Below are 25,652 nucleotides of genomic sequence, written 5' to 3'. Positions count from 1 at the left end.
TGTCCCTCGCTTACCGAGCCGGCTGGCAACACACCGGGGCGGCCGCAGCCTTCGCCAGCGCGCTCCTTCCCCCCCTCCCCTCCTCTCCTCTCGGGCGGGCTCGGTTCGGGGTGGGCTTTTTTTTTTCCCCCCCTTTCCTTTTTCCCCCCCTTTCCCCCCCCCCTCTTTTCCCACGGCAGCCGCCAGCGCCGGAAGCGCCAGGTAACGAAGCGGCGGCAGGGCCGGAGCGGCGGGGCAGCGTCCCGGCCCCCCCCGCGGGCGAGGGGAGGTGGGAAACGACCACGACCGGGGACCGGGGTCGGTGCCGCCGCCCCGACCCCCCCGCGCGGTGCCGCTCCCGACCCCCGACGCGCCCCGCCGGCGTTTTTCCCACCGCCGCTGCCCAAAAGCCCCTCGGTGCACGCGGCTCCGCTGCGCTTCCAGCCCCGGCTCCCGCCTCCCCCTGTCTGGATTTGCACCCCGCTTCGCCCCCCACCCCATCGCTCTTTGCATCCCCCTCGGTTGCATCTCCCCTTCACCCTTTGCATCCCCCTCGGTTACGTCTCCCCTCTGCCCCCCACCCCATCGCTCTTTGCATCCCCCTCGGTTGCATCTCCCCTTCGCCCCCCCACCTCATCGCTCTTTGCATCCCCCTCGGTTGCGTCTCCCCTTCGCCCCCCACCCCATCGCTCTTTGCATCCCCCTCGGTTGCGTCTCCCCTTCGCCCCCCACCCCATCGCTCTTTGCATCCCCCTCGGTTGCATCTCCCCTTCGCCCTTTGCATCCCGCTCGGTTACATCTCCCCTCTGCCCCCCACCCCATCGCTCTTTGCATCCCCCTCGGTTGCGTCTCCCCTTCGCCCCCCACCCCATCGCTCTTTGCATCCCCCTCGGTTGCATCTCCCCTTCGCTCTTTGCATCCCGCTCGGTTGCATCTCCCCTCTGCCCCCCACCTCATTGCTCTTTGCATCCCCCTCGGTTGCATCTCCCCTTCGCCCTTTGCATCCCCCTCGGTTGCATCTCCCCTTCGCCCCCCACCTCATCGCTCTTTGCATCCCCCTCGGTTGCGTCTCCCCTTCGCCCTTTGCATCCCCCTCGGTTGCATCTCCCCTTCGCCCTTTGCATCCCCCTCGGTTGCATCTCCCCTTCACCCCCCACCTCATCGCTCTTTGCATCCCCCTCGGTTGCATCTCCCCTTCGCCCTTTGCATCCCCCTCGGTTGCATCTCCCCTTCGCCCCCCACCTCATCGCTCTTTGCATCCCCCTCGGTTGCGTCTCCCCTTTGCCCCCCACCCCATCGCTCTTTGCATCCTGCTCGGTTGCGTCTCCCCTTCGCCCCCCTTCCCATCACTCTTTGCATCCCACTCGGTTGCGTCTCCCCTTCGCCCCCCCTCCCCATCGCTCTTTGCGTCCTGCTCGGTTGCATCTCCCCTTCGCCCTTTGCATCCCCCTCGGTTGCATCTCCCCTTCGCCCCCCTCCCCATCGCTCTTTGCATCCCGCTCGCTTGCATTTTCTTTTCCCCTCTCCAGATTCGCTCCATGCACTCGGCTCTGCTGTGTTTTAATCCCCTCCGTCCTGCCCCCTGCATTCAGCTCCACTGCCTTTTCACTCTCCCCAGCCCTGCTCCCCCATAGTCACCCCGACTATATTTTAATTGCCACCGCTCTTCGTTTGCCCTGTGTCAACCAGAGCTGGGGGAAGCGCCCGGTGGGTTTTCGTTCTTGGGTGGCAGGAGGGAAGACGTCCAGCAGTGCTTTGAAGTGAAATCGCCCCAAAACACCTTGCTGAGGGGGCAGATGTCCCGCCTGCTCCCCGCGACCCAGCGGGCTCCGCGGGGCCGGGCACCGAGCGGCGGCCGCTTGCTTTTGCAGGATTCGGAGACCTTCGCGGAGGCGACTGCGCTCTCGCCTGCGGGCCGGCACGCGCGCGAATCTGGATTCCCGGGACGAGATGCAGGAGAACTACGAGAACGTGATCTCGCTGGGTAAGGCCGCCTAGTCCCAGCCGCTTTCGTCCCCATCTTTGCTTATTATTCAGGGGGAAAAACATTGAAAAAAACCAAACTTTGCCCCAGGGCACGTGGCCACCAGCACTCACACAGAATCGTTTAGGTTGGAAGGGACCTCTGGAGATCATCTAGTCCAACCTGCCTGCTCAAGCAGGGTCACCTAGAGCACTCGTATCGCAGGCCACCGCACATGTGAGCTGCCAGGGCTCATAATTATTTCCTAGTTATAGTTTTCTTTAACTAGTCGCTTAGTACTTACTGTGCCATCGACCTCGCGCTGTCGTGGCTTGTTCTAGGCAGGCCAACGCATCCTGTTCTCCTCCAGCCTGCGTCGCTGTCCGCGGTTCGCTCCAGCACTCGAGTCATTTCCTCGTTTTTGCTCTCCTCGAGCTTTCCTTCTGCGATTTTTTTTTTTTTTTGCGAGCCCTCGCAGCCGGCCAGCCTGCGAAGGGGGGTTTCTCCGCCGGGCGGCACCGGTGAGGCCACACCTGGCCGCTGGGTCCAGACCGGGGCTCCCCGGCACGAGGCAGACGGGCACCGGAGCGAGCCCGGCGGTGGCCACCGAGCTGGTGGGGCCGGAGCTGGGGAGAACCTGAGGCTGGTGGGTTTGTCCGGCCCAGAGATGGGGCGACCAAGGGGAAGGGGGATTTTATTGTGGTCTTCAACCACCCAGCTGATGGGGCAGCCAGCCCTTTCTCAGCAACAGGGCATTAAGCTCCTCAGACCAAACCTGGACCAAATCGCCCTCGCCGCGTGCTCATCCTCCCTCCTCTGGGACCAGAAAGCAGCTGAGATGATCAGGAAGCGATTGCCAGCCGCGGTGACTGGAGCCAGCAGGAAAGACGCCATCCCTACCTGGACGTCCAGGAGCTGCAGAGCAACGCTGCTCCAGCAGAGCTGGGAAGGGGCTGATGACCCTCTGCTGGGCTTAAATAGAGCCCAGGCCCATGGGCAGGGGGTGGCTGGGGGTCCCAGGTGGGGCTGGTTGGGCTCGTTGACGCCCATTAGCACCTTGGCGCTGGAAGGCCTCGGTCTTGCCAACGCTTAAGCGAGCAACAAGTTTTATGGTGGCAAATTGCCCGTGGAGATCTTCCCCGGGGCAGAGCTGTGCACGCGCTCATCTCTAAGGATCGGGGCCCCCCACGCTGCTCCTTTCCGTAGCGGTGGCTTCATTCTTTTTCTTATTTTCTTAAAAAAAAAAACAAAAAACAAAAAAACCCAGCCGCTTTCTGGTTTCCCTGTGTTGGTGGCACAGCGTCGCCCGTCCTTGAACCGTCGCCCGTCCCTCGTACCCCCGTCGCCCTTGAACCTCCCTCCTGCTCGCTCCGCCGCGATGTTTTCTCTCCTTCCCACGTCGCTAAGGATGAATTCCCTTCCTCCGGTTCATTAAATCATCGCGTCGCTCTGGTTTTCACTGCAAATTAGTGTTTGTCAGGGACGCTCGTGGTTTTCCCTCGTTTCACGGCGAGAACGCCCGGCGCTGTGGTTCCCACCGCAGGGCTCCTGCCGGATCCGGCTCTTCCTCCCTCCGGGAGGCCCCGGCCCTTGCGCTGCGATCTCTTGGATCCTTTCCCTGGAGCGGCCACGGTGGTTCGCTCGGGATTGCCGGGCAGCGGGCTCGGATGGGATGGGGAGCAGCCCCGGGGCGGCTTGGCCGGAGTTTGGCGGGGAGGGAGCTCCCCGGGGCTCCTCCCGGCGTTGCCCGTCCACGGCCGGGCACCGCGCAGGGTGGGATGAGAGCCGTAACCGCCGTTCCCACCGTGTCTCCTGCAGCCGAGGAAATCGCCATCAGCTGGCCGCGGATCACCGCCTTCGCCGAGTCGCACCGGAGGAGAGGCCTGGCGTCCGGTAAGTGCCGGGAGCGCGGCGGTGCCGATCGCCGCCGTCTACGCCCGGAGAGGGACGGAGCCGGGTGGCGGATGGGGCAACGGGAACGAAACGCCTTTGCCTTGACCCCCCGCAGACGACGGGCTGCTGAGCGAGAACGAGGAGGAGGAGGACCCGGCGCAGGGCGACCTGGAGAAGGTGGAGGCGCAGGGACCGCCGGCGCCGCCAGCCGGGAAGAGCAAGGCGGCCGCATCCCCCGGCGCCGAGGGGGCGAAGGCCGGCGACGGCCCCAGCAAGCCCGACGGGCAGCCGAGGAAGCCGGCGGGCAAGCGGCAGGGCAAGTCGGCGCCGCGCGGCTTCAAGAAGTTCCCGCCGCGGAGCCTGCTGGGGCACGGCCGGTGCCACGACTGCGGCAAGAGCCTGGGCTTCGGCTCGGCCTTCAACAAGCGCCTGCGGGGCGCCGAGAAGCCCTACAAGTGCGCCGAGTGCGGCAAGTGCTTCCGCCTGAGCTCCACGCTCATCACCCACCAGCGCCGGCACGCCGGCGACAAGCCCTACAAGTGCGCCGACTGCGGCAAGAGCTTCAGCGTGGGCTCGGCCTTCATCCAGCACCAGCGGGTGCACGCCGGCGGCGTCAAGCCCTGCCAGTGCAACATCTGCGGCAAGAGCTTCCCGGCCAGCGCCAGCCTGGTGAAGCACCAGAAGCTGCACCTGGAGGAGAAGCCCTACAAGTGCGACGAGTGCGGCAAGGGCTTCAACTGGAACTCGCACCTGGAGCGCCACCGGCGCATCCACACCGGCGAGAAGCCCTACACCTGCCCCGAGTGCGGCAAGAGCTTCAGCTGGAGCTCCCACCTGGACCGGCACCGCCGCACCCACCTGGCCGCCGGCGCCGCCTGCAAGTGCGCCGACTGCGGGCGCTGCCCGGCCCCCCGCGCCGCCCCCAAAGCCGCCCGCGGCCCCGACAAGCCCTTCGCCTGCCCCGAGTGCGGCAAGGGCTTCAACAAGAGCGCCGCGCTGGCCAAGCACCAGCGGGCCCACGCCGGCGAGAAGCCCTACAAGTGCGACGAGTGCGGCAAGAGCTTCGGCCTCAGCGCCTCCCTGCTGCAGCACCAGCGGAGCCACGCGGCCGGCAAGCCCTACCAGTGCGGCGACTGCGGCAAGAGCTTCGCCTGGAGCTCCCACCTGGACCGCCACCGGCGCATCCACATGGGCGAGAAGCCCTTCCGGTGCGAGGACTGCGGCAAGAGCTTCTCGCAGAGCTCCCACCTGGAGCGGCACCAGCGGGTGCACGCGGGCGCCGAGCAGCCCTGCCAGTGCACGGACTGCGGCAAGAGCTTCCTGGCCAGCAGCAAGCGCCGGCGGCTCCTGGCCAGCGAGCGGCCCGGCAAGTGCACCGACTGCGGCAAGAGCTTCCTGTGGGGCTCCCGCGCCCGGCCGGCCCCGGAGAGGACCCACAAGTGCTCCGAGTGCGGCAAGAGCTTCACCTACCGGGCGGAGAACGTGAAGCACCAGGGCACGCAGACGGGCGAGAAGCCCTACACCTGCCCCGAGTGCGGCAAGAGCTTCGGGCAGAACTCGGCCCTGGTGAAGCACCGGCGCATGCACACCGGCGAGAAGCCCTACAAGTGCGCCGACTGCGGCAAGAGCTTCAGCGTCCGCTCCAACCTCATCAAGCACCAGCGCACCCACCTGGGCGAGAAGCCCTACAAGTGCCCCGACTGCGGCAAGGGCTTCATCCAGAAGTCGGACCTGACCAAGCACCGGCGCATGCACACCGGCGAGAAGCCCTACAAGTGCAACGTCTGCGGCAAGTGCTTCAGCGTCAGCTCCAACCTCATCAAGCACCAGCGCATCCACCTGGGCGAGAAGCCCTACCAGTGCTCCGAGTGCGGCAAGAGCTTCATCCAGCGCTCCGAGCTCACCATCCACCAGCGGGTGCACACCGGCGAGAAGCCCTACAAGTGCGCCGAGTGCGGCAAGTGCTTCAGCCGCAGCTCCCACCTCAACCGGCACCAGCGCACCCACGCCGCCGACAAGCCCTCGCCGCTGGCCAAGGGCGCCCCGGCCCCGGCCGCCGCCGCCAACCCGCTGCAGGCCTCGGCCGCCTTCTCCGGGGCCTCCTTCGCCGCCCCCGTGCCCTCGCTGCCCTCCTTCCCGGCCTCCCCCTCGCCCCTGCCCATCCCCTCCCTCTCGGGCGCCCCGCTGGAGCTGCCCTGGGCCCTCTCCTTCCCCTCCCGCGCCTTCCCCCATCCCTCCTTCCCCTCGGCCGCCCCGTCGGGCGCCCAGACCTCCTCCCTCATCAACTGATGCTCCCCTCCGCCCCGCGTCCCGCCTTCCTCCTCCTCCTCCTCCTCCCGGCGAGCGGCGTCGCCCCCCCCCCCCCGAGCCGCCTCCGAGTGGGGCCCTTCGTCTCCAGCCCGTCCCTCCTCTTCCTCCCCTTCCCAGCGCCTCCCCGGTCCCCGCCGCTCCGCGGGCTCCGGCACCGCCGGAGGGAAGCTCGCAGCAGCGCCCGCCGCCCCTTCCCGTCGTGCCGGCGCCGGGCTCGGCCGCAGCGTCCCCCCGCCAACGGGGCCCCGTCCGGCTTGGTTGGTTTTTCTGCCCGAGCTCGCGTTATTCTAAGTTATTGTTCAGAAATGGAAGCTGGTCAGGGTCTCTTCTTTCTTTCTTCTGTGTTTTTTATTTTTTCCTCTTTTGGAAAGGAAAGGAAAAAAAAAAAACACCGCTGGCAAAACCCCGTGATTTCATGAAGTGATTTTTCATGCACTTAATGGATTCTTTTTTTTTTTTTTTCACAGACTTTGCAAAAACTGTCATGAGTTTGCAGTGGGGATTTTTTTTTTTTAATGTTTTTTTTTTTTCCCCCTCCTGCCTTAATTTTTCTGTTCTCTTTCGCTCTCTCTCCTCTTTCGGCTGGAGGCGTCGGGCAGCTCCCGCCTCCGGCTCCCGCCCCGGCCCCACTTCCCGGCCTCTCGCTCCCAAGGCGAAGCGCGTGCGCGCGCACGATGGGCTCGAGCTAACAAACCCAGCAGCTTGGAGGAGCCCCAAGGGAGCTAAGGCTTTCCTGGGGAAAAATAAATGAAAAAATAAAAAAAAAAAAAAAACACCAAAAATGTAAGAAACAGAAAGGGTCAAATGCAAAAACACGAAAGCATTGGAAGAAACGCAAAAGAAAAAGAGGTTTGAAGACCGCTTTTTTTTTTTCTCCTGAAGAAGATAAAAAAAAGAATGAGAAAGCAAGACTTTTTTTTTTACCAAAAGCTAAGTAGGGAGCTGTTGAAACGTGTAGAATCGGGAAGGGTTTGAAGCGAAAGCAAAAAATGAAAAAGGTGTAAAAACGTTAAAGTAAGGACTCGCTGTGCTCGAAAAAAGGAAGCAGCAAGAAATTTAAGATGTCAGGAGGAGGAAGAGCCTGTAGGTACGAAGCTAGAGGAAAAAAGACATTAAAGTACAAAAAAAAAAAAAAAAGGTAGAAGATGAAAAAAGAAAAAGAAAGTAAAAGGAAAGACAGAAGAAATAGAAACGAATTAATGACAAACCAGAGAAAGGGATGAAAAATAATGAACGTACTAAAGTACCAGAGCCTGTTTGAGGGCACGATTCAAACCGCACACCGGCAACGCCGCCGCTCGCCGCGCAGACGACGGAAGGGAAACGGGAAAAGTCGGTGGCCGGGAAGCGCCGCTCGGCACCGGCCGCGTCGGGGAGGGGAAAGCGGGGGCCGTCGGGCCGCTGGAAACCCGGATTTGCACCGCTGCGTCCCGCGGAGGCCCCTTCGCCCGCCCGCGCCGGCTTGTCCTCGGATGCCGCGTCCGTGGGGAATCGCTCCCGGGACGATTAGATGGAGAAACCGGAGCGTAAGGAATTGGCTTTGGAAGGTCACTCGAGGGCTGGAAAACTTGGTGATGCAGTCGGTAGAGGAGACCGGAGCCCGCCGAGGATGCACGGATCGCACCGCGGCTCGCACCACGGATCGCACCGCGGGCTGCCCTGCAAATCGCACGGCAGATCGCACGGCAGATCGCACCGCGGATCGCGCTGTGGATCGCGCTGTGGATCACGCTGTGGATCGCAGTGCAAATGGCATGACGGACCGCACCACGGATCGCACTGCAGGTTACACTGCAGCTCGCACCATGGATTGCACTGCAGGTTACACCGCAGTTTGCACCGCAGATCACACGGCAGATTGCACCACGGATCGCACTGCGGATTGCACGATGGATCGCACCACAGATCACACTGCAGATCGCACCGCACCCCCATGCATCATTGCACCGCGGATTGCACTGCAGCTTGCACCGTGCCCCCGTGCATCACTGCACTGTGCCCCCACGCGTGATTGCACTGCATGTTGCACCGCGGATTGCACCGTGCCCCCGTGCATCGCTGCACCGCAGATCGCACAGTGCCCCCGTGCATCGCTGCACCGCAGATCGCACAGTGCCCCCATGCATCACTGCACTGCAGATTGCACCGTGCCCCCGTGCATTGCTGCACCGCGGATCGCACCGTGCCCCCGTGCATCGCTGCACTGCAGATCGCACAGTGCCCCCGTGCATCGCTACACTGCAGATCGCATCATGCCCCCGTGCATCGCTGCACCGTGGACCGCATCATGTCCCCGTGCATCACTGCACTGCAGATCGCACTGTGCCCCCGTGCATCGCTGCACCGTGGATCGCACCGTGCCCCCGTGCATCGCTGCACCGCGGATCGCACCGTGCCCCCGTGCATCACTGCACCGCAGATCGCACCGTGCCCCCGTGCATCGCTGCACCGCGGACCACATCATGTCCCTGTGCATCGCTGCACCGCAGATCGCACCGTGCCCCCGTGCATCGCTACACTGCAGATCGCACCGTGCCCCCGTGCATCGCTGCACCGCGGACCACATCATGTCCCCGTGCATCACTGCACTGCAGATCGCATCGTGCCCCCGTGCATCGCTGCACTGCGGATCGCACCGTGCCCCCGTGCATCGCTGCACTGCAGATCGCACCGTGCCCCCATGCATCGCTGCACTGCAGATCACACCGTGCCCCCGTGCATCACTGCACTGTGTGTTGCACTGTGCCCCCACGCGTGATTGCACTGCACATTGCACCGTGGATCGCACCGTGCCCCCGTGCATCACTGCACCGTGGATCGCACCGTGTCCCCGTGCATCGCGAGCATCCCGAGGACGGCAACGTGGAGCTGCACCTTCCCTTCCTGCTCCTCGGCGGAGCAAGAGCCAAGAGGGGTCTCTCCCGCTCCGTGCGGCGGTGGGCAGAGGGTACAACACCTTCACCCAGGGCACCGTCCCGCGTCCCCCAGCTTTGTGCGAGTGACGCTAAGTGCATGATCTTGGCCACGCAGGCAGCAAAACCAGGGCAGCACCGAGGCCGCTTCTCTATTTTTGCGGTGGAAAAACCCGGCGTAAGTCAAGGAACGAGACAGGTTCCCTTCTTTCTGACCCCGGTGCAAAGCGGCTGCCTTTGCCGGGCAGGAATCGCTGCGCGAAGACGCCCTCCGGGCTCGGCTTCATTGCAAAAAAACCCCAAACGTCAGCGAGGATTTGCCTTGCAAGTGGCCGTTTGCAGAACGGGGCCCGTATACATGCTCGGGGTGGGGGGGAAGAACCCGCTTTTAAATCATAAAGGAGCCCAGATCCGAGGTGCCCACCTGGCGATAGGTGGTCTTCAAAAAATAACGTCCCAAATCTTTGCGTTCCTGCCAAGACGGGGGGGTCGGCGCGCTCGCACGCCAGCCCCGGCTCCAACGTTCAGCCGCCGGCACCGCCGCGTTCCAGCTAACGGATCGTTTTGGGCCAAATTAGCCCAAAACCACAGATCAGAGCTGCGGGCCTGGACGCTCGCCCCGGAAAAATCCAGGCGGGATGTCTGAAGGGCAGGGGAAGGGCGAGGAAGAGGAGGGCTGGGTGCGGAGGAAGGCGAGGGGGCGATTCGCTCGCGGAGGTGCAGCCGGGACACGGCGCTTTGTGCAAACAGTCGTGCCGGGGACAAAAAAGAAAAAGAGCGCGATGCCTCGCGTCCTACCCCGCGGCCGCGGGAAAGCCAACGGTTAAAGCGGCGCTCTTAGGGAAGCAGTTACTGAATTTAACCGAGATTTATATATTTTCTAGTATGCGCGCGTTTGCTTTTGTACTTGGGCTGCCCGTGTGTGTCTCTCCGCGTGCCCGTACGTGCGATCCGGCTTGGAAGTGTCGTTTTACCGCTTGTGAGCAGCAACGTGCGCGTTTGCTTTCCCGAGACGCCGCGCTCCGGCTTCGCGTTTCCGTGCAGCCGCTCGCCGTTGGCGGCTCGCCTTTTATTTTTGATTCTCTTTCTTTCGAGGAGTAGTAAATAAATTAGAGTCTAGTTACCCCGACGGCGCGGTGTCTGCACTCCTCCTTTCCCAGGCCGGAGCGGGAGGAAAAAAAAAAATCGGCTTTTAGGGTCGTGAAAAGAGGTGGTTTCCCAGGGCTTTGGACCATGCCAAGATGGACCATACCAGGCGCTTAGAGGTCCTGCTGGCAGCCAAGGTCTCCCAGCGGGACGTGTTACCCTCCGAATCAGTTCAAAAAAAAGAAAGTCAAAAACTGCCTCTCCTAATAATTTTACAGCCAGGCGATGGTGACTTTGACACTGCTCCCAAAGCCTTTCCACCCCAGGCCACGTTGGCTCCTTCTCCCAGCGCTTTCCACCTGCCCAGAGGTGCAGAAACGGCCGAGACCAACCACCTGGGTAAGCGGAAACAGGAGCCGTGGGCTCAGACTGGCCCAGTCTCATCTTAAAGCATAGATGGTGCCTTTCTAAAACACGCGTCCTCTCGTGGGAGGGCTCTGGAGAACCTCTCCCCATGGGAAGGACCATCTGCTCCACCCCGCAGAAGACGCAGGGCTCTGACCTGCTCCGTGCCGTCACCGTGGCCGGATCCCAAGCACAGGGACGTCCCAGCATGGACCCTTGCAAAGGCTTAGCAAGCCTGGGAAGCCCAGGCAGGCACGATCTCACAGCCATCCTGGTGGACCTCCACGTTTATTACTGAAAACGCCACGAGGTCCCCAAAATCCTACTGTGCCCATCCCCCTCTTGGTCTCCCGCCCAGGTCTGGGATGGAAACGTTGGGATCTGCCACCTTGCAGCTCTCCTCGTCGAAAGGGGAAAAGCGGCAGCCGCTTTTCTCATCCTTGATGGGAAAGTACGGTTTCTCTATAACTTCTTTGGAAAGTTATGGCCTCCTCCACTGCTCCTCCAGCCCCAAAACGTGCTCAAGCGTGGACTCTCTGGTGTCTAACGAAGGAGGAGCTCTTGCTGAAGCTCTTCCCGCGGTCCTGGCAGGCGTCGGGCTTCTCGCCCGTGTGAGGCCGCCGGTGGCTGCTGAGGTCCGAGAGCCGGCCGAAGCCCTTGCCGCGCTCGGGGCACTTGTAGGGCTTCTCCCCCGCGCGGACACCCAAACCGCTCGCACGCCCCAAATCGTGCTGAATTCCCGCCCGTCGCGGGCGAGACCCCCGGATTCGGCGGGGGGGGGGGCACGGAAAGCAAGAGGAAACGCCAACGCAACGGAGGCCCCCTCCGTTGCAACCCAAACCCTGGGACGCCGCTCCCAGAGGTTTCGGGGGGGGGGGCCGGCCGGCTTCGCGAGGCAGCGATGCTCGGAGCGGGGAGGCCGGGGTCCGCGCCGCCGCGGCTCCCAGCGCCTGTTGCAGCCCGGCTCGCTGTGCAGGGACACAGGAAGGGCTGCAGCAGCCGGCGGTGCCGCCGCAGGAAGCCGAGCGGAGCCGCCGGAGCCCGCCGGCCGCGGGGTGGGTGGCTCGAGAGCGGACCGGTTTCGACCCATCGCCCCGCCGCACGGGACGGAGGCCCCGCGAGGGACCGACCGGCCGGCCGAGAGGCCCCCGGCGATTTTAGCGCCGTTAAATCCCCCCGGCACCGCGCTGCGACCTGCAGCCGGGGCCCTTTCCGAAAGCGTTTCCCAGGCCAGCAGGCGCAGGGTTTGCGCCGGCTAAAACCCGCCGCCCCTTCCGCTCGCTCCCAGCCGGGTCGCCTCCTCCGCGGCCTCGCACCCCTCGGCCCCGGGATGCTCACCCAAAGCCCCCCACGCGGGCGCTTTTATCCCCGCAATGCCCCGTTTTCCTCCCGTTTCTCCCCAGGAGCGGTTTAGGAGGCGACGAGGCGGAGGCGAGCGTCCACAGCAGCGGTTTCGGGCGCCATGCAGGAGAGCCGCGAGGCGCCGGGTGAGCCCTTCTCCCCTCCTTTCCCTGCAAACCCCCCCCCCGCCGAGAAACGGGGCTGCAGGGCCCCGGCACCCTCCCGGGACCCCCACCCCGATTTCCAGCGCCGGGAGGCCCCCCCACCCCGAGATGCAGGCAGCGCTAAACACAGCGCCAGCCCACCCGGGGTGGGGGGCTCGTTCGGCGCCGAGGGGGACGGACGCGGCTCTCGGCGCAGGGCGCCCCGTTCCCGAGCCGACGGCTCGATCCCGGCCCTCGCGCTCCATCCCTAAACCCGCGCTCGCTCCGGTTCCTCCGTTAACGTTGGCGTTTCTTTCCGGCGAGGCCAGCGCGGGCGGAGGAAGGGGCAAGGCGAGGGGACGGGCGGCTCGCCGAGGCGGCGCAGCAGGGGAAGGACGGGGATAAAGCCCTCGGCCGCAGCGGGGAGCCCCGGGACTCGGCGGAGGGCTCGGGCCGGCCGGCGCGCGGCGAGAGGAGGTTCCCGTGCAGCGAGTGCGGCAAGGGCTTCAGCCACAGCGCCTACCTGCTCCGGCACCAGCGCGTGCACACGGGCGAGCGGCCCTACGGCTGCCCCAAGTGCGGCAAGAGCTTCGCCTGGAGCTCCCACCTCGCCGCCCACCAGCGGACCCACACGGGCGAGAAGCCCTACGCCTGCCCCGAGTGCGAGAAACGCTTCGGCCGCCGCTCCAACCTGGCGCGGCACCGGCGCTTGCACGCCGGGGAGGCGGCGTACGGCAAAAGTCTCCGGGCCGCCTCGAACTTCGCCCGGCGCCCGCGTAGCCGGACGGCCGAGACGCCCTACGCCTGCCCCGAGTGCGGCAAGTGCTTCGGCGCCCGCTCCAACCTCGTGCGGCACCAGCGCATCCACACGGGCGAGAAGCCCTACGGCTGCGCCGAGTGCGGCAAGAGCTTCGGGCAGAGCTCGGACCTCATCCAGCACCGCAGGACGCACACGGGCGAGAAGCCCTACACCTGCGCTGAGTGCGGCAAGTGCTTCAACGAGCGCTCGCACCTCGTGCGCCACCGGGGCCGGCACACGGGCCACAAGCCCTACGCCTGCGCCGAGTGCGGCAAGAGCTTCGGGCAGAGCTCGGACCTCCTCGTCCACCGGCGCGGCCACGCCGGCGAGGCGCCTTACGCCTGCGGCGAGTGCGGCAAGCGCTTCAGCGTCAGCTCGAGCCTGGTGCGGCACCAGGGGCTGCACACGGGCGAGAAGCCCTACAAGTGCGGCGAGTGCGGCAAGGGCTTCGGCGCCCGCTCCGTCCTCGTCATCCACCAGCGGCTGCACACGGGCGAGAAGCCCTACGCCTGCGCCGCCTGCGGCAAGCGCTTCATCCAGAGCTCCAACCTCAGCCGGCACCAGCGGACGCACACCGGCGAGAAGCCCTACGGCTGCGCCGCCTGCGGCAAGCGCTTCAGCGTCCGCTCCAGCCTCAGCAAGCACCAGCGGCTGCACGCAGGCGAGCGGCCGCGCAAGGAGGAGAAGAGCCTCGGCCGCAGCTCGGAGCCGGGGCGAAAGCAAGCGGCGGCAGAAAAGGCCCCAGGCGCGCTCCGACCGCGGGAAACGCTTCGGTCAGTTAGCGACCCCGGAGACGCACCAGAGACAGCGGGTGGGGGAACGACCCCCGACAGCACCCCGAAAGGGTAAGACGTGTGCGCGCACGGAGCGAGAAATACACTTGCTAATCACCTCCGGCGCGTGGCCGGCTCAGTGGGGTCGGTGTTGTCCTTGCTGTCTTCGCGTCCGGCCCGGCGTGCCACCGGGCGTCCCCAAATCCGGGCCGCCGGGTCTCACCCCTCTCCTTTCTGGGGAAATGGGAGGGGGGGGCGGAAAAGAACAGGTCTTCCCTTCGAGCTGGCTCGGAAATGCCAGGACGGGCGTAAAACGGCGCCTCCAGCAGCTGAGAAAGACCATCCTGGTGGAAAAACGAGTAAAACAGGTGAAAACCAGGGTGGGCGGTCAGGCCCAAGCGGCCGCGACCAGCGGCACAGAGTCCAACCGGCAGCTGGGGAGCGGTGGCGTCCCTCGAGGACGGATACCGGCACAAAGTCCCTATTAGCGGCTCCAATTAGCGCAGAGCCCAGGCCAGTGCCAGGCTTTGCTGCGCAGACAGTCGCCGCGTGAACCGAGGGGAGCCGGCTTTGCTGCGACGCCCGTCCCGACCGGGCAACGGGGGCGAAGGAAAACCCGCGGCACCGCGAAGACGGAAGCAGGCAGCGCTCCACGGGGAATAAACTTTACTCTCGCTAAAATACACAGCGGAGCCGCTCACCCGCACGCTGGCTCCGGGGCTGCCTCAAACCGGGGCAGTTTTCATCGCAGCCACAGCACAGCCAAAGCACAGCAGGCCACAGCGGCGCCGGCGGCAGCCCCCCGGCCCGGGAAGGGCTCCCGTCCCACCCGCGGCCCCGCCGCCGCCTCCTCCCTCTCCGGCCCGCTAGTGCAAACGAGTTTCCAGGCGATTTGTCTCTCACCGGAAAGCAGGGGAAGGAAGGGGGGGGGGGGAAACGGAGGGGAAAAACGTGACCTCCCAAGTTCAAGGGGGAAAAAGGGCAAAAGGAGGAAGGCGAAGGCAGTTCGGATGCTCTTCCCCCAACCCCGGCGGGCGAGGACGTCCCCCGGGGCTCAGCCCGGCCCCGCGGCTTCGCTCGCGGGCGACGTGGCCGCGCCGACTGCCGCCCGGCAGAGACCCAGGGGCGTAAGCACCAGAATTGCAGGGCGGGGGGAGCAGAGAGGCACACGGCCGCCCAAAAAAAAAATCACACCCCCGGTCTTCATAGCACATCCGTAAATGGGGCAGGGGGGAAGGTCCAGCCCCAGGCACCTTACCCGCCCCGCTCGGCGCAGGTCCCTCGCGGAGCAGGGGACCCCGTCGCCGTCTCCAGACTTCCAGGCCAGCACCGTTCGCAGCTTCGCCAGCGGCTCGCCAAGCCAGACGCACCCGACGGCAACTCATTTTGGCCTTTTCCGCCCAAAGCTGGAGGCGCACGGCGCTGGGGGCGCCACGGAAGGAGGGGAGAGAGCATCACGGCTCCACGGGAGGCAGCGGGAGCCGAGATCCAGGGAGCTGGTGGCTGCAAGAGATCTCGCTGCAATAGCTCCTGTACCAACCGCCTGGCTCCGGCCCCCACGGCCTCTGCAGGAGTCGCTACAGCATCGCCTCTCCTCCTGCCTGCGCCGCCCAACGCCCCCGTTCCCTCTGTCCGGGCTCCCTGAGGGAAGGAACGGGCCGAGAAGGCGGAGGAGAGCCGAGCGGGGCTAGAGGCTGATGCTGCGGTGGTGCTTGAACTGGCCCTGCCCGCCCCGGCGCTGGTCCCGCTCCTCCATCTCGTCGCTGTTGAGGCTGGTGGCGTCCGAGAGCCCCAGCAAGTGCTCCACCGAGTCGAACTTCTGCAGGTCGGAGGCGATGGTCTGCAGGCTGAGCACCGAGAGCGTGTCGGCCGGGGGACACTCGGCCCCCAGGCGGGCCCCGCCGCCCGCCGCCACCTCGGCGCCGCCGTACTGGGGGGCGGCCTCGGCCCCCACCGGCGAGGCCCGGCGCACGATGAGGCGCTGCAGGCGCCGGGCGTGGATCTGCTCGCTGATCTGCTCCAGGTTGCGCAGGGCCACCGAGTAGCGCGTCTTGGCCTGCGACACCTGCCGCTCCAGCGCCGTCACTTTGGCTTTGTGCTCCTGCAGCGGGGGACGGGGACAGGGGAGGAAGATGCGACCTTCCTGGTCCCTGCAGTGGTCCCAGCCTCTCGCCACCCCTTTCCTAAGGGGAGAGGGACCGTGTCCTCCCCAGCAGTCTCCTTTTCTCTCCCCCATCGTTTTCCCCCTGCTGAAGGCTGGCAGAAAACTAACCCTCCTGCAGGAGGAATCCTCCTCGCCCAACAATCCCCGTGTCCTGCTGACGGCGCACAGAGCAGGGCACAACGTTCGCCAGCCACCGGGGTTGAAGCCAGCCCCAGGGCCTCCTCTCACCTCGAGGATCTGGTTGAACTGGGCCTTGAGCTCAAAGTAAGGCTTGCTCTTAACGATGACGCGCTTGAGGGATTTCTGCAGGGCCTGCACCTTGGCCTCGGCCTGCTGGCACAGCTGAGTGACGCGCTGGTGCTCCCGCTCGCTCCGCAGCCGCTCTTCTTCCGCCTCGTTCACCTGGCCGACGGAGGGGGACAAGGCACGGACCCTTCAGCGCCAGGCCCCCTCGGGTGCCGCGAGGGGACGGGGCGGTGGCACTCACTTTGCAGGTGGCGTGATTGAGCATCTCCTGCCAGGTGGGGTCCAGGCGGTTCTTGTCGGCCATGACGCCCTGCTCGGCCACGAAGACCATCTCGCGGGCCGCGTTGTGCATGCTGACGGCCCGCTCGTAGCGCAGCGCCGCCTTCTGCGTCTCCTGCTGGGCCTGCGCCGCGACCGCGGGGACGTTACGAAGTGGGAAGAGCCCTCAGACGCTGACCCCCTCCCTTTCCCAGGCTGGGGAAGGGACCCTGGCATCCTGACACCTATTTCCTCCTGCTTTCACCTACTACAACCCTCCACCCCAGGACTGCTGCCCACGGAGCGAGGCACGCCGGTACCTCCTTGGCCAGGCGCCGGGCCTCGTAGTAGGGCCGAGCCTTCTCGATGCAGTTCCCCAGCTGGGAGCCCTGAGCGTTGAGCTTCCGGGCGGATTCGGAGAGGATCCGGCGGTACGTGGTGCGGGCTTCCTGCCGGGGGGGGAGCAGAGGCCGTGTCAGCTGAAGGAACGCGGTGGCTTGCGGGCGCCCCGGCCTCAACGCTGCTGCGGGGGTGCAGACACAGGCGACGGCAGCACTTTCGCGGCCTTCAGCACCGAGCTTTGCCTCCCAACCCACGCACAGACCCTGCTCAGCGCTAAAACTGGCAGGGGCTGCTTGAAGGTGACCACTGAGGAGCGGGTCTGACCTCCGCAGCCCCTGCAGAGGACCAGCACGGTGCCCGGATCAGAGGCGCATGGAAGGGAAAGGGGAAGAAGCTGCCCTTACTCACATCCAGCTGCAGCTCCACGCGGTTGATCTCCTCGTTGGCCTGGTTGAGATGCTCCAGCTCCTCCTGGAAAAGGGAAAACCCAAGCGCAAGGTGAGGGAAGAAACCCCCTCGCAAAGCGCAGCTCCAGCATCCCCCCCAAATCTCTCGACACCATTTCCAGTTTGTCCCTTCTCCAACGCTTGCTGCAGCCACTGCGTTGCTGGTCCAACCAGGCACCGAGGTATTCCCTGTCCCTCATTCACTTCCACCTGCCTTTTCTCCAAAAAGTCGGGTTCCTTCTCCCCCAGGCTGCACCCAGTGTTTTGGCTGGAGCGGTTTTCAATCCCAGTTTTAAAAAGGGTTAACTCAGGCACAAGAACGGATCACAGGGAAGTTTAACTTCCTAGCGCCAGCTCAGGGCCTGAACAGGCAAACAGCTGTGTAAAGATAACTCCAAAACAGGAAGGAGCTAGAGGTCTGCTACAAACGAGCAGGACCTTCCTGCACGCACAGCTCACCTGTATCCTGGGGTCCAGCTCCTCTTCTTCCTCTTCCACTCCTTCTTCACTCTTTGGCGGTGCCCTGGAGTCCTCATCGTCACACACGCTCTCAGAGACCGCTGCGCCCGGCTCGTCCCCGTCATCTCCGGACGCCTGCAGCTGCCCAGGAGGCGTCTGCCGCCCATCGCCCGCGTTCATGCCCAAAATCAGCCGCTGCTCCGAGTCTCCCATGGCGGGATTCCCCCCCCCCCGACGCCTCCTTCGCCAGCCCAGGCTGCGGCAGGTCTCCCTCGGGCGGCGAGCCGACTTCACGAGGGCGCAAGCATCCTAGCCGGGTGGGGGGCCCGTTCACCACGAGCCCCCGGCCGCAGCACCAGGCGACACAGGCAGGGGAGCCATCAGCGGAAAAAAAACCCTCACCCCCGCGCACCAGCCGAGAGGCGAGGGCGGCGTTCGGAGGCCAAGCGGGATCTGCGGAAGCAGCGTCCCACAGACCCACGCGCTTCGGGGCGACCTTATTTCATCGCGAGCGGCAGCGCTCGGAAGTCCAGGCGGGCGGAGGATTGAAGACCCAGCCCGGGGGTGGAGGGGAAGCCCCGGCTGCGGAAAGCCTCCACCCCCGGCAGAGGCCCGTGGGGAATCGGGATTTGCAGCGGCAGGACGGGAGGCTGAAAAAGAAACGGCAAGGAGTAAATCGGATCTCGCGCCCCACAGGACAAGAGAGCAGATACCAGCGCTTATCGGGAGGCCGAAGCATCCTGGATCCCTCCTACGCGCACGCCGGATGCCGCCAGCCTTGACCCCCCCACCCAGTGCACCCCCCCACTCGTGCCCCCTCCCCATAACCCTCCAACAGACCCTCCCAACCCGCACCCCTCGCCTGTACACCCCCCAGTGCACCCCTTCCCCACATCCCAGCGATGCGCCCCACACCCAGACCCCCGACCCTCCACTGCCCCCCACCCATGGACCCCCAATGCACCCCACACCCCAGACCCCCCGACCCTCCATTGCCCCCCACCCATGGGCCCCCAATGCACCCCCCACCCAGACCCCCCGACCCTCCACTGCCCCCCACCCATAGACCCCCAATGCACCCCACACCCCAGACCCCCAACCCTCCACTGCCCCCCACCCATGGACCCCCAATGCACCTCACATCCAGATCCCCCGACCCTCCATTGCCCCCCACCCATGGACCCCCAATGCACCCCACACCCAGACCCCCCGACCCTCCACTACCCCCCACCCATGGACCCCCAATGCACCCCACACCCAGACCCCCCAACCCTCCACTGCCCCCCAACCATGGACCCCCAATGCACCCCACACCCAGACCCCTTGACCCTCCATTGCCCCCCACCCATGGACCCCCAATGCACCTCACACCCAGACCCCCCGACCCTCCACTGCCCCCCACCCATGGACCCCCAATGCACCCCACACCAAGACCCCCCGACCCTCCACTACCCCCCACCCATGGACCCCCAATGCACCCCACACCCAGACCCCCCAACCCTCCACTGCCCCCCAACCATGGGTCCCCCATGGGTCCCCCCATACCCCCTGTCCCCTCCCACGCCCCCCCCAAACAGCAGCACCCCCACCCCGCCCCGGCGCCCCCCCAACACCCCCCGTCCCCCCGCCGCGGCCTCTGTTTACCTCCAGCTCCGCCAAAGCAGCCCGGCGGCAGCCCGGCCGCCCCTTCCTCCTCCCCACCGCCGCCGCCGCCGGAACCGGAAATAGCGCTCCGCCGCCTTCCTCCCGCCGTACGGAATGGCGGCCCCCAGCGGCCCCCACCTTCCCACCCGCTCTGCCAGGCCTCCGGCGGCCCCCAGCCTGGCTCAGAAACTAGAAATATCAATGGTGAGTAACCGCGTCCCTCTCCGTCCCGCTCCGTCCCGCTTGCCCCACACGAAGGAGAGAAATGGACGAGACGGCTCCTTACTGGGCGCCGCCATCTTGTCTTACGGCTCTGGCCCGGCGCCTTCAAGATGGCGGGGCGCCGCGGACTGTTCCATTTCCTGCCCGGAGGAGGGGGGGAGAGGGCGAAACCATTATGTGTCTTGAACTCTCCCAAAGTGCGCGGATACCAGCAATAAATTCCTCCCTCTCCCAGTGCGGGTCTATATGTTAAAAGCAGCCAGCGGGGGGGGGGGGGGGGGGGGGGGAGGGAGGCCGCTGCAGGCAGCCCGTGTTGGGTGGCCCCGGGGTTGTTGCAAGGGGAATGCAGTTGAATTTATAACCTTTCAATTCAATACGGATTTAGTGGGTTTCATGGGCAGGGGCGGCCGGGCCCTCTGCATGCAGCGGTGTGGGGCGTGCGCCCGTTGCACACACCTGTGTGGGGCACGCACGCACACACCCACGTTTGCACAAACCCACGGGCAGCCTGTGCATGCACACACACCCATGCGGGGCGCACACACATGCAGACATGCATTTGCACACACACATGCACACAACACAACACTCAGGTGGTGCACGCGCACACACAAACACACACACACATTTGCACACACCCATGCGGTGCATGCACGCACACACACACTTCTGCATACAGCCACCTGGTACACGCACGCACACACACACACACACAACACCCACCCAATGCATGCATGCACACATAGGCATGCACTCGCACACACCCACGCCATGCATGCACACACACACATGCACAATGTGCACACACCCATGCGGTGCATGCACACACACACACACGCACACACACACTTCTGCATACAGCCACCTGGTGCACGCACGCACACACACACAAAACACCCACCCAATGCATGCATGCACACATATGCATGCATTCGCACACACAATTTGCACACACAACACCCACGCGGTGCACGCACGCACACACATTTGCACACACACAATTTGCACACGCCCACGCGGTGCACGCACGCACAGAGCCCCACGCAGAGCCGGGCCGGCCGGTCGCTAGAGGGCCCTGCCCGCTGCAGCGGCCCCGGAGCCGCCGCCGGCTTCTTCCCCCGCTCGCCGCAGCCGCCCTTCAGCTTCCTGGGTCAGCGCGGCGGGGGGAGCCCGGAGCCCCCGGTGTCCGTGCTGCAGCGCCCCGGAGCAACCGGTCCCGGAGCGCCCCGGAGCCCCCGGTTCTGGTTCTGCAGCGCCCCGGAGCCCCCGGTGTCCGTGCTGCAGCGCCCCGGAGCAACCGGTCCCGGAGCCCCCGGTTCTGGTTCTGCAGCGCCCCGGAGCAACCGGTCCCGGAGCGCCCCGGAGCCCCCGGTTCTGGTTCTGCAGCGCCCCGGAGCCCCCGGTGTCCGTGCTGCAGCGCCCCGGAGCAACCGGTCCCGGAGCGCCCCGGAGCCCCCGGTTCTGGTTCTGCAGCGCCCCGGAGCAACCGGTCCCGGAGCGCCCCGGAGCCCCCGGTTCTGGTTCTGCAGCGCCCCGGAGGGACCGGTCCCGGAGCATCCCGGAGCCCCCGGTGCCGGTTCTGCAGCGCCCCGGAGGGACCGGTCCCGGAGCGCCCCGGAGCCCCCGGTGCCGGTTCTGCAGCGCCCCGGAGGGACCAGTCCCGGAGCGCCCCGGAGCCCCCGGTGCCGGTTCTGCAGCACCCCGGAGGGACCGGTCCCGGAGCGCCCCGGAGCCCCCGGTGCCGGTTCTGCAGCACCCCGGAGCCCCCGGTCCTGGAGTGACCCGGAGCAGGGAGCCTCGGGTCCAGGTCCTGGTTCTGCAGCGCCCCGGAGCGACCGGTCCCGGAGTGACCCGGAGCAGGGAGCCCCCAGTCCTGGTGCCGGTTCTGGAGCCCCCCCAGAGCATCCCGGAGCCCCCGGTTCTGGTTCTGCAGCATCCCTGGAGGGACCGATCCCGGAGCGACTGGGAGCAGGGAGCCCCCCGGTGCCGGTTCTGCAGCACCCCGGAGCCCCCGGTCCCGGAGTGACCTGGAGCAGGGAGCCCCCAGTCCCGGTGCTGGTTCTGGAGCCCCCCGGAGCATCCCGGAGCAACCCGGAGCAACCAGTTCTGGTTCTGCAGCGCCCCGGAGCAACCGGTCCCAGAGCGAGGAATCCCCAGTGCCGGTTCTGGAGCCCCCCGGAGCATCCCGGAGCCCCCGGTGCCGGTTCTGCAGCATCCTGGAGCGACCCGGAGCAGGGAGCATCCGCAGCACCCCGGAACGCCTGGTCCCGGCCCCGGTTCTGCGGCGCCTCCCCGGTGCCGGAGCCGGAGTCGGAGCCACCCCGGGGCAGCGCCTGCCCCCAGCCCGGGCTCTGCCCCGCAGGTAACTGGGTTTGGGGGTTTCTCTTTTTTTAAAAGGTTTGGTCCCTTTTCCCCGCCGATTCTCCCCGGTTTAGCATCACCCCGGGGTTTCCCGCCGCGGGAAAAAGGGGCCGCAGCCCCCCGGCCCGGGGAGGCTTTGCACCTCTCCGGGGCAGAAACGGAGATCCGATGGAGCCGCTCCGTGCCGGCTCCTTTTGCGGGAACGCTCGTGCGCCCGGAGTTATTTCCCTCCCCGGCATCCGGCGAGCGGCGCCGGCAGGCGGGCCGGCACCTCCGGCGCCAACGCCGCAGGGATCCCACCCGGTCCGGACGGGCCCATCCACCTCCTCCTTCGACTTGGCTTCTCCCTGAGCAGGTTTTTCCCCTTCCCGGCTCTGATGTGAGCTGCTGGATGGAGCCGGGCAGGGAAGCGATGGCCCCCCGCAGCCCGGCCCGGGAGGAGAGCGCCTTCCCGAGAGACGGCCGCGCGGGTGAGCCGGGGCGAAGCGAGCTTCCCGGGGCCGGTGCGGGTACGCGGCGCGGCCCTTTACCCCGGGCTCCCGCGCCGTCCCCGCTCTCCTGCTGCACGGAGCCTCCTCTCTGCGCGGGGACGGCCAGGACCGACCGCCCCGAAACTTCTCCGCGGAAGCCCTACGGCTGCTCCGAGTGCGGCAAGCGCTTCGGCAGCGCCTCGGCGCTGCTGGTCCACCGGCGCGTGCACACCGGCGAGAAGCCCTACGAGTGCCCCGAGTGCGGCAGCAGCTTCAACCAGACGTCGGCCCTGGCCGCCCACCGGCGCGTGCACACCGGCGAGAAGCCCTACGGCTGCCCCGAGTGCGGCAAGCGCTTCGGCCACGGCTCCACCCTCATCAAGCACCGGCGCGTGCACACCGGCGAGAAGCCCTACGTGTGCCAGGAGTGCGGCAAGAGCTTCAGCATCCGCTCCACCCACGCGCGCCACCAGAAGACCCACACGGGCGAGCGGCCCTACGTGTGCGCCGAGTGCGGCAAGAGCTTCAGCGACAGCTCCTACTTCGTGCAGCACCAGCGGGTGCACATGGGCGACCTGCCCTACGCCTGCCGCGACTGCGGCAAGAACTTCATCTGGAGCTCGGCCCTGGCCCGCCACCGGCGCATCCACACCGGCGAGAAGCCCTACGGCTGCGCCGAGTGCGGCAAGCGCTTCAGCGAGAACTCCACCCTGCTGCGGCACCGGCGCATCCACACCGGCGAGAAGCACTACAAGTGCACCCAGTGCGGCAAGAGCTTCAACGACAGCTCCTCCCTCCTGCGGCACCAGCGCGTGCACACCGGCGAGCGGCCCTACCAGTGCCCCGAGTGCGGCAAGAGCTTCGTGGACAGCTCCACCCTCGTCTGCCACCAGCGCACCCACACGGGCGAGCGGCCCTACGCCTGCCCCGACTGCGGCAAGAGCTTCACCGAGAGCTCCACGCTCATCACCCACCACCGGGTGCACACGGGCGAGAAGCCCTACACCTGCCCCGAGTGCGGCAAGAGCTTCAGCCAGAGCTCCAACCTGGTCACCCACCAGCGCATCCACACGGGCGAGCGGCCCTACGCCTGCGGCCAGTGCGGCCGCAGCTTCTACCGCAGCTCGGACCTCATCCGCCACCACCGCACCCACACGGGCGAGAAGCGCAACAAGTGCCCGGCCTGACGGACGGGGGCAGCTCGCCGACGCGCCGGCCGCCCGGGGCCGTGGGCGGCTCGACGCCGAGCCTGGGAGCCGTCAGCCCTGTCTTCTGCTCCGGCCTCCTCGCGCTCGGGCAGGAGACCGCCCAGGTCTTTGCCAGCTTCGAGCACGAGGAACCTCCCGGCCGCTTCCCATCTGCTGCTCCGCTCCCCGTTCCCGCCCGGGAGAGCCGTCCCCGCCAGGCAGCACGTTGCCCGTGAGCTGTCAGCCGCCACCGACGGTCTCCGCGGTCCCCAAGGGACACGTGGCAAAGACGAAGGTGGGAAGCCGGCCCGGGAAAGCTTCTGCAGAGACCTTCGAGGAGAAGGCTGCAAGCCCTGGTCCGCCGCTTCTCCCCGGCTTCCCTTCCTCCTCCGCGCCGGCGACCGATGCTTTTCCTGGATCTCGATGGGCTGTTTTTGGGGGGGTTTTTTGTTTTTTTTTTAATTTTTGACTTGGAAACGGAGTCGACTCAGGAATCGCTTTGCCCGTCCCATCTTCCATCCTCGCCTTTTGCATGCGCCCACCTCTTCCTTGGGTGTTCTCAGCTGGCTTCCCGGGCGTTCGGCGTTTCCCGAAGCGCGGCGGAAAGCCGTCGTCACTGTGCCGCTGTCCTCGGCGGGGGGACGGAGGGGAGGGACCTCGCGGGAGGACTGGGCTGCCGGTCCGCGGCGGATTTGCCTCGCGGGGCCACCAGGATTCGCCGCCCTTTCCCGCAGCGGTGGCCCAGGACGTGGCCGCGCCGCTCCGGAAGGTGCCACCTAGACCCGAGCGGAGCCCAAGAAGGTCCTGGAGCGGCTGAGGGGACGCGTGAGGACACGAGAGGTGGGTTTCCCTCGGGGAGACCCACCGAGAGGAACCAGTCTCGGCCCTTCCCATCACGGCGCGGGCGAGACGAGCCCGTAGCTCCTGGGGGCGCCCGGCTCGCGCCCCTGGGCCGATCCCGAGGCCGGCGGCGGGGGGAGCAGGAGCCAGGCTGGCCCCGCCGGGAGCTGCTGGCGGTTTTGGGGTGGTTTTGCGTTAAAAGAACGACCCAATAAAAGGGCTTTGCACCACGCCGCACGGTCCCACCGCCCTGGCGTTCCCGGGAAACGAGGGGTTAAAGGGAGCCGGGGGACGGGGCCGCGGGAAGCGGCTGCGCTCCAGCCCCCGGTTGCGCTTCCTGGGTTAGGGGAGATGGGCAGAGCCGGCGCCGGAGCATCCTGAAGCATCCCGGAGCATCGCGGCGGTCCGGCGAAGGGCGCCGCCACCGCCCGGCCGGGTGAGCAGCTCTGGCCCCGGCGGCCGAGGACACGGCGGGACGCGGGCGGCGTCCGCGCCAGGCTCAGCCCAACGGCGACGGGACACGGAGACGCGCAGCAGCACGGCTTTTCCCACCGCCGTGGTCTCCGGAGGGACACGGCGTGTCCCAGTCCTTCCCGGCCGTGTCCCCATCCCTTCCCACGCCGTGTCCCCATCCCTTCCCACGCCGTGTCCCCATCCCTTCCCGGCCGTGTCCCATCACTTCCCACAGCGTGTCCCATCCCTTCCCACACCATGTCCCATCCCTTCCTGGCCATGACCCATCCCTTCCCGGCCGTGTCCCCAACCCTTGCCTTGGCTGCGCTTGGCTTTGCACCTGGTGGAGCAGCGAGGTGGGATGAGAGGGTCTCCAGATGCCACCTCAACCCTTCGGTGACCATGGTGGAGCAGCATGAGGATCCCACCTCAACCCTTTGGTGACCACGGCAGAGCACCAAGGGGATCCCATCTCAACCCTTCGGTGACCATGGTGGAGCACCAAGGGGATCCCATCTCAACCCTTTGGTGACCACGGCAGAGCACCATGAGGATCCCATCTCAACCTTTCAGTGACCATGGTGGAGCACCATGAGGATCCCACCTCAACCCTTTGGTGACCATGGCAGAGCACCATGAGGATCCCACCTCAACCCTTTGGTGACCATGGCAGAGCACCATGAGGATCCCATCTCAACCCTTCAGTGACCATGGTGGAGCACCGTGGGGATCCCATCTCAACCCTTTGGTCCCCCGGGGCCCCGGTGCCGTGCTCCAGCCTGGGAAGTGCCTGCATGGGTCGGCTTTGACTCCTCAGCCTCCCCCGGGAACCGGGGGGCCCCTGGGCAGCTCCTTTGCTGCACAGTTAATGGTACTTAAAAGGCTGGGGAAGATTTTGGGGGGGGAGATGCAGCTGAACTGTATTTGTTCCCATGCTGAGTCTTTCCCAGCTTCCT

General features: G+C 66.1%; 2 protein-coding genes across 3 annotated transcripts; one reads left to right on the top strand and one right to left on the bottom strand.

Moving 5' to 3' along the window:
• Positions 1–14: 14 nt before the first annotated feature.
• On the top strand, positions 15–24,486 carry LOC104146472 (uncharacterized). Its single transcript, XM_068923834.1, has 11 exons — positions 15–201; positions 1,851–1,963; positions 3,761–3,835; positions 3,951–6,120; positions 7,656–9,002; positions 10,907–10,999; positions 11,952–12,035; positions 12,342–13,676; positions 16,947–17,112; positions 20,517–21,261; positions 21,419–24,486. The coding sequence occupies exons 2-11, from the start codon at positions 1,930–1,932 to the stop codon at positions 23,401–23,403; spliced, it is 8,034 nt and encodes a 2,677-aa protein (XP_068779935.1). The 5' UTR covers positions 15–201; positions 1,851–1,929; the 3' UTR covers positions 23,404–24,486.
• SH3BP5L (SH3 binding domain protein 5 like) lies at positions 13,695–19,278 on the bottom strand. 2 transcript variants are annotated; one of them, XR_011137179.1, is made up of 8 exons: positions 19,164–19,278; positions 17,520–18,169; positions 17,023–17,085; positions 16,593–16,721; positions 16,256–16,417; positions 15,997–16,170; positions 14,863–15,705; positions 13,695–13,948 (listed from the first exon to the last, which is right to left on the bottom strand). XR_011137179.1 is itself a non-coding variant. In XM_068923953.1 (7 exons), the coding sequence occupies exons 2-7, from the start codon at positions 17,730–17,732 to the stop codon at positions 15,292–15,294; spliced, it is 1,155 nt and encodes a 384-aa protein (XP_068780054.1). In that variant the 5' UTR covers positions 17,733–18,169; positions 19,164–19,278; the 3' UTR covers positions 14,254–15,291. The 2 variants fall into 2 exon arrangements, 1 of the variants encoding a protein (XP_068780054.1); XM_068923953.1 differs by lacking the exon at positions 13,695–13,948 and having other exon boundaries at positions 14,254–15,705.
• Positions 24,487–25,652: the final 1,166 nt, after the last annotated feature.

Source organism: Struthio camelus, chromosome 36 (genome assembly GCF_040807025.1).
Source record: "Struthio camelus isolate bStrCam1 chromosome 36, bStrCam1.hap1, whole genome shotgun sequence".
Lineage (NCBI taxonomy): Eukaryota > Metazoa > Chordata > Aves > Struthioniformes > Struthionidae > Struthio > Struthio camelus.
Note: the sequence above shows the minus strand (reverse complement) of the source record. Positions and strands in the feature narration are given on the sequence as shown.